This window comes from Anguilla anguilla, chromosome 2 (genome assembly GCF_013347855.1).
Source record: "Anguilla anguilla isolate fAngAng1 chromosome 2, fAngAng1.pri, whole genome shotgun sequence".
Classification (NCBI taxonomy): Eukaryota; Metazoa; Chordata; class Actinopteri; order Anguilliformes; family Anguillidae; genus Anguilla; species Anguilla anguilla.
The window spans coordinates 25,637,087-25,645,263 of record NC_049202.1 but is presented as its reverse complement, the minus strand read 5'-3'; the positions used below and the strand labels follow the sequence as shown (position 1 = coordinate 25,645,263).

General features: G+C 42.0%; 1 protein-coding gene across 1 annotated transcript; it reads left to right on the top strand.

Moving 5' to 3' along the window:
• Positions 1–246: 246 nt before the first annotated feature.
• Positions 247–7,372, top strand: LOC118220155 (ORM1-like protein 3). The gene is made up of 4 exons (XM_035403824.1): positions 247–799; positions 1,549–1,739; positions 2,647–2,798; positions 4,616–7,372. The coding sequence occupies exons 2-4, from the start codon at positions 1,566–1,568 to the stop codon at positions 4,749–4,751; spliced, it is 462 nt and encodes a 153-aa protein (XP_035259715.1). The 5' UTR covers positions 247–799; positions 1,549–1,565; the 3' UTR covers positions 4,752–7,372.
• The last annotated feature ends 805 nt before the right edge of the window (positions 7,373–8,177 follow it).

Sequence of the window (8,177 nt, the reverse complement as noted above, 5' to 3'; positions counted from 1 at the left end):
GGTGTTTAAATGGGAAAATACAATTATGCATGCAAGAGACATGTCTGGACGGTGCATAGCCAAGTACAACTGTCTATTTGTTCGATTTTTGTCATGCAGTACCTTTCTGGCAATTTGGTAATTTTAAATGTCATGAATTGTCTTTATGTAGTCAATCCATATTCCGTGTAGAACGTGCTCTTGTTGTATTGTGACGTCTATCCGCCGGGGAATGAAACTATATTGCGAGGTCAATTCCAAATAAAGGAAGATGCGGAAATCTGCGCAGATTCTACGCAGAATTGATTCTCGTGTATTTTATACACTGCATGCATGACGTAAAATTGGGCGTGACATTTTGAACCTACACGCAACACACAGCGCACTTGCCTCTTATTAGTCAAAAAAGTACCCTGTGATTTGATTGAACCTATCAGAGAAGAATGTGATTATTTTTTCTTAATCGATTGTATCCGTCCAGTGTTGTGTATTCGGTAAATCATGATGATCCTCGTTGAGCTTTAGTCGTATCTTCAGCACCAGGTTTTTGCAGAAGAAACAAAGTGGCTGGGAGGGCAAGATGGATGTGCTTTTCGCGCGAATGTAAATCCCAATAAAACACGAACAAATACAAAGATCTACACGAGGACTCGGAACACAAGAACTGGACTGAATGCATTTAAGTTTAACACTCTAGGATCGATGTAAATAGACACAAAAAAGACAATTTCTTGTTGATAGGAAAAAGTGTTTAGCCTTGGCTACTTTTTATTGGAAAACTCAGTGAGTCGTCAGTGAGATTCGCAAGTTCATTTCTTCTGTAAGTATGATGATCAGTTTATTTTGAAACGTAGCCTGTATTTGTTATCCCCTAGAATGTATAATTGGTAAAGTAAGCAATTATCTTCTGTTAAATAATTTGACAGATAACGGAAACTGCGTGAAACCGTATACTCTTCATATGCAAATAAAGCACTTTAATCGGTTGTAACGGAATCATATATACCTTTTTATAGCAGCTGATACGTGGAAACGCTGCTGTAAACGTATACGCTATTGATTGTGAGAAGTATTAATAACACATAGCCTTTACAAACTAGTATGTTTTTAAAAGTGGGTTTCTGTCACCACATTTCTCACTGTGGAGTTGAAAAAAAGTTTACATTAGTTAGGTTTGTTTGCTTTTGTTCCATAATTTACTTCATTGGTAGATACATGTGATAACTGTGTTTAGCATTCAAATTAATGCACAGCGTAGGCTATCTGGAATTATGGTATCAGTTCTACAGCTGCATTATGTTCACAGTACATTGTACTGCTCATTTGTAAGTGAACAGTAGCCTACTGATTTTGCCTGGACCTGGAGTCAACATAACCATATCTAGATGTAGAAGATTGCAGAGAATTTAAATTCACATCTGGCACGTTGTCCCTGACTCCTGGAACTTGTTTCAGTGTCCACTGCCTGGGCGGGAATAGCTTAGATGGCAGCGTGAACTGGTTATGAGTTGTGCCAGTCATGGTGTGCATATATGTTTGAACTGATGTGAGTTATTGTGGTTATCTCAGGTGTGCATGTTGCCAGGATGAATGTGGGCACAGCGCACAGCGAGGTGAACCCCAACACACAGGTGATGAACAGCAGGGGCATGTGGCTCTCGTATGTTCTGGGCATCGGCCTGCTGCACGTCATTCTGCTCAGCATTCCCTTTGCTAGCGTGCCAGTGGTCTGGACCCTCACCAACCTCATCCACAACATGGTGAGTGGGGGGCGGGGTCTGGGGGGGGGGTGTGACAGCTAGGCCCAGGAGAGAAATGTAAGTGTGGGGAGCAATGAAATTACTTTAACACAGCTAACACAACATTCTTAACACATTTCATTACACTACCAATGTATTAAAGCCTGGTGGAGTTCTGGCCTAGCTAGAGTCTACTGAGCCATCTATGTTTCATATACTGTTTGTAACACAATGTATGAATAACATGTATTGTACATGTGTAAACTAACTGCTTAAAGCATAAGCATAGTTTTTAATTATTCTGTCACTAGTTGGAGTTATACTGACTTATGTAGTATCCCAGTGAGCAAAAGCCAGAATCTAGGCGTCTTGAGGAGTGGAAATCTAGGTTGAGAGATGTTCAGACAGAAACGGATTAAGCTAATGCCAGTATTGCTCAGATTTTACATCCTAGTCGGTTAGAAAACTTTCATTTTTCAACCAAATATAGCCAGGTTTTCAACTCCAGCCTAGATGGCATTTCACCAACTTTTCCACCACAAAATGTGGGCCATCAGTTGAATAGGCCTGGTGTATTCTTCCTATATAAGTCCAAGTGCAGAGATGAAGTATTGTGAAGAAAAGGAAAAAGAATGAAAGTAGTAGCTATTATAGGTTCATTTAGATACTTATGTGAATTTTTTCTCTCCATTAACTAGCTTTTTTGTGGAATTTGAGTTGCTGAGTAGAAAACTCCAGCCACAGTTGAGTAACTCCCAAGCACTCTGTTTCAGCTTGCAGCTAAACCTTGTCCAAAAAGGATCAAAGTTTGTCTGTGATGAGAATCAAACTGGCTTTCTTGGCACTGTGACAGCCTGTCAGCCTGTTACATTGTCTTTCACCCTTGATCCCTTTCCCTGATGTTGAGCACTGTGTGTTTCTGGTGTAGTGCATGTACATCTTTCTGCACACGGTGAAAGGGACCCCTTTTGAGACTCCGGACCAAGGCAAGTGCCGCCTCCTCACACACTGGGAGCAAATGGATTACGGCATTCAGTTCACCGCCTCGCGCAAGTTTCTCACCATCACACCCATCGTCCTGTGAGTGACATAGTATGCCTTTCCCTCCCACACTGACACTTCTCTTGTTTTAGGCCCTTTCTCATGTGTCCATGGCCCCACTGCCCTGTAACTCTCTACAACTGCTCCCCTGGGCCATACATCCATCAGCATGTAATATACCCCAGCTCAATCTCCACCCACACAGCCCAGTGAATGATGGAGCCCTCTGTGTTTCAGATAGATTCTAGCTCCTGGCATTAAAGGCATACTATGCAGGATTTCTTAAAGCCTTGCTGTGGTCCTGTGTTTACAATCAAAGAAGTCTCCTCTGTCTTCAACCATGCCTACTCACCCCGAGTACCCGGCCGAGTAACTGATATGCAGATTCATTATAAATTAATGGTAAATTTCTTCCATCAATTATTCGGACCAGACATTACATTGTCTGGCCCTGACCACGAACTGGACATGTACAAATAATTTGAAAACCGGATATTCTGATCAAAAACCTAGCAACATCTAGCAACTCTAGCTGGATAGCTAGAGGTAACGCTACTTCCAGATTCAACAGAAAACAAGCCAACACCATCAGCTTTTCATCCCTTTGGCGAATTTCAGCTGACACCACTGAGGAAAAGCAATTCCTAGGTTAACTCTAGTTCTTGAACGAGCCTGGTCAGGTTGTCTTCTTGCTTTGCTGTATTTGAGTTGTATTTGGAATAAGGATGGTTTTACTTATCCTGGTTTGGTTGTTATGTGTAGGACATCCCACTAGATCCACATCTCAGCCAGTCTACTGAGCTTCACACCCCATTGCTGTGCGTATTGCGTCATGTTCGTACTCTCTTCAACAACCTCAGCATAGCCAGCTTTCAACTCAGCTACAAGTCAAAAATAATTTTTCCACACTACCGGCTTGGTAGTACTGCAGATGAGTTAGCTCTGATTGGATGGGAGAGGCATATCTTTCTCTGGTGGCCTGTAGGCTCTTGTAGGATATGAGTATGCATCAGAAGTAAAATTCCTTGCTTTAGGATGCATGCTTTAGGCTATTGTCTGTTGCTGTAGTATTTAAGACATCCTCCTTGAGGTTCCCCCAAGGAACACAAGCACTTCGTCACATTCCAGGAAATAGCAAACAGGTGACAATGTGTCACCACTGCAACCGCAGAAATCTGGTCTGGGACTGTCCAGTTCAAAAGTACAGATCATTGAGTGCTCATTTGCAGTCACCTTCTTCTGGCCTTAATGAACAACAGGTTTTGATTAATGAAAAACTAAATCTCTGCCCTTTGTCCTTCTCAGTAGAGCCAGTTGAACCTTGCTGTGCCAGTTGCCGTTGCTTAAGTCAACACACTGCAGAGGGCATGATGGTTTGTCATATTAAACCCTTCAAAATTCACTGCTTGTCAGTGGCAGGTGGTGACTCAGAGCTCCTGCAGTAACTGCTCGCAAGAGGAGCCCTATTTAGAAGCACTTATACCATACACTTTGTCACTTTTTTCTCAGCTCCACAGAAATCTCATGAGAGCTCTCTCACACTCGTTTCTTTTCATGCTAAGTGATGCCATTGTGCTTCACTGGGCGGCAGCGCAGCGTAATGTTTAGTAAACTGGTCTTTCTACGCTAAGGCTGTAGGTATGATTCCCAGATGGGTCGCTGCTGCTGTACCTTTGAGCCAGGTACTTAACTTGACTGACTTCAGTAAATATCTGGTTATATTAGTGTATTTTATGTAAAAACGTAAGCTGTGTAAGTCCATCTAGATACTAGCGGTGCTAAATGCCTAAAATGTAAATGGTGAATTTGACGTTGCGTCTTAAGAATGAAGTGGTTGTTGTCTTCTCTTTCTGTAGGTACTTCCTCACCAGCTTTTACACAAAGTATGACAGAGTCCACTTTGTCGTCAACACCGTCTCCCTGCTGACCGTGCTCATTCCCAAGCTTCCCCAGCTACACGGAGTACGACTCTTCGGCATCAACCAGTACTGACACCTGAATGAGGGATCGGCATAGCTGCCCTCCCTCATGCTGCTGCCCAGCTCTGCCCTGCTACCCCCCTCCCCCAACACATCAGCCTACTGATGTCTTGTGGCTTGAGTGGAACTAAGCAGTTGTGATCTCCCTAGCGGTAGAGTTCGATCACCCCACTGCAAATGGTTTGAGGAGCTTGATGGCGGCACTCTTTTGATCTGCTTAGAGTCTTGCGCCCTTTCTAGAAATTGGATGTGTTGTGTGTAATTTATTTGCGCTGCATTTTTTGGGTTGCCAAGGGAACTGCAAGGAGCTGAGACAGGGTGGTGAGGGGCAGAGGTTGTGGGGGATGGGGTGTTGAAAATACCCCTTAATAATACCTTTTCCTGTCTGCAGCCAGGGACTACTGTAGCTTAACTTCAAAAATATTGTTAATCATTTGCAACACAGAAAGACTTGGCAACAGTCAAGCCAGAGAGCATTTCTACAATAGTTATTTTCTAATACCTAAACACCTAAGTGGTATTTCCTTTCTCCTCCACCAGGAGGCACTGTCTGTTTTCCATTTATTTTCCTGCCTGATGCGTATGATTTCTTTCCTCTGGACCAGACTCTATACTTCTTGTGTCTAATTCTTGCAAGTGTGACTGGCTGTTTCTGTCATGAGTCATGCTCATATGAACAGTTGATTCATCCCAGGGAGCCTGGGTGGGTGCCTAGCTCTTCTGTGGATGCACAATTGTAGAATTTTGATAGTGGGTACAACATTTTCATGACTGTTTTAGGAGTGTAAAATTTCTGTTGCCATTTTACAGTACCAGACCCTCCCCCTGTTCTCTGCGGTGATGAAACGAGGCTAAACGGGATCATTTGGTACTTTATCTGACCACTTGGCAGGTGGTTTATTCTTAGCCCTGGATTCTAATCTTTTCAGTGAAGCAGCTGACAGCATTGAATTCAAGGAACCATGAGATCACATATATATGGAATGTTCTTTTAAAATAGACAACTGCATCTTCCCTGCTTGGCTCCTCAGCAAACTCTCTGTTTTGATGAATTACTGTCTGTAACTACAGAGCAACCTCCACACCATGCTTCAGTATCAATCAGACTATTCCACATGGTCTGCATTGCATACTGTAAGTATGTGGGGCTGCGTACTCCATTTGGCACCATGTACTTTTGAGACACATTGTGGGATTACAACAAAAAGCCATTTTGGGAAGGGTTGAGTTCACACTTACCTCTGCAGGGCTCTGCCTTCCTGGAATAAGGACAGAGTGTCCCTGACATCAGCATTTCTCCTGTGTGCTGTAAGCTGAGAGCTGTGTTGAATATATTGCTTACACTCTGGGCTCACCTGCATTATGTCTACTTGGCTACTGATAGTGGGGGAGGAGGGCAGGGCATGGATGAACTGGGGTAAATTATAAAAGATACAGAACACAAGCTGATGCACTCTTTGGATTTGTGGACATAGAAAGCTCTGTTGAATAATGTATATTCAAATAGGAATCCACGATGCTTGTGGTGTTTTGACAAATGGAATCACACAGCATGCACACAAATGAAAAGTAGGATGATAAAAAGAAAATAGGAAGAAAACAATACGCAAACCAGGATGGTTTTGAATGGACATTTTGACCTAATAAAACTGGTGGACTTTCGTGTGGAAACCTACATGAGGTCAAAGGTTATTTATGCAAGTACAGTTTGTGAAAGTTGGCAAATATGTGAGTGCTGTGTTTCACAGTGCAGTCGATATCAAAGTAGCACTAATGTTCATATGAAGCCAAGCTAGGCCACACTGGCTTTAAAAAAGGCACAGCCAGAGACAGTGGATAGAACTAAATAGAGGAGACATGCTTGTAATTGGCTATGAAAATACGTTTGTGGTAAGGGTCAGAGTCTATTAGTGGAATAGGTTTTTTAAAATATGTACTTACTGCTGAAAAAATGTTTGTGACCATCATTTATGTGGATTTATTTCTGCTGATTTGAGTCTGACCCAAGTTTTTTCATTTATATTAACCACACTGTAAGGAATTGTGTATATCAACAATGGCTGTAAATGGTTAGATTAGGACAGGTTCCTTGCATTTTTATCTTTTTTTCAGTGAAAGCAATATTATGTAGCAAAATATGCTGATATAGTACTTTGTAATATCGCTGGAGTGTGACCGAAAGTACTTTTTTTTTTTTGTTACTGAAATGCGAATTACACTATGTTGTTGGACCTTTTTTTAAAAAATGACAGTGCTGCAGGTTAGACAGCACCACATCATCAGCCTGGCTCTATACTTCAGTAACCTCTGACTGCTTTCTGCTCTGCTCCAGCCCAGGCACAGGTCTGTCTCTTGACTGAGAAACAATAAAAAATTGAGGCTAAAACACAAAGACTAAAAACTGATGGAGCACTTCAACTACCTGTCTTCTACCTGAATCACCAGGGCAACAATCCAATGTCTAAACATAACAGTATTTGCTCTAAAAAGCACAGACTCAAATGAAATGTTACTGTTATTGGGTAAAATGGTGTCAAGTGGATTACAATACTTTGGAGCACTGTATATTTCCAAATTGATCCGCATACCTGCATATTTGTAGGCAGTTCTGCAATAAAACAACTGGGTAGTATATGTGGTTTTGCTGCTCCTTTAATTAGATGCGCTTCTTGTACAGGAGCCCAGTAGGACTCAAGTGGATAGTGATTTGTAGAAAATTAACAAGAGTGAGAGGACTGCTCTAATTTTTGACAATATGGGTTGGGTTTTTTGGAGGGTTGGAGTTATAGGGTAATTACATCCAGGTTTGCCAGTCTTTTTCAAATTCCAGGGAGACTCAGGCTCCAAGGATTAAGAAGCAAGTGTAATGTTTGGAACTGTCACACTGATGGGCAGCCACAAAACAGTCAGGCAGTTTTCACGTTGAATGGGGAAGTTATACATATACCATTTCAGCTTTGTGACAAGAGGGATGCTGGGATGTGGCCAAACCCTGGGTTTCACTACCAGACTACCTTCAGACATGAGGAAATTAGGGGAAGAACAAACAAACGTCTTTGTAGAACAAACCAAAGGTTGTGGTGAAATGGCTCATAAAACATTTGGAGATCTCTCATTGCTGGAATTTCACCACTTCCAGTTTGCTGTCCATTGGTACTGTTTTTAAAGGGTAACATCACTGATGATAGTCCATTTTATACATTGTTTCTTCCCTTGGAGTTCAGCAGGACTGCATAGGAGCAATGTTCTTGGTGGTGAAGTTATGCTCTTAAGAAGACAATATTGTGCCATCAGTGCATGTAGCCTATTTCACACTCAAATGAATGAGTGGTACCTGCTAGCTCCCTGAAAGTCATTGTTTCTAATGTTAGTACAATCCTGAATCATTCACATGATAACATTGAAATGCTGAGACTGAAAATCATGAGATTGGATTGGT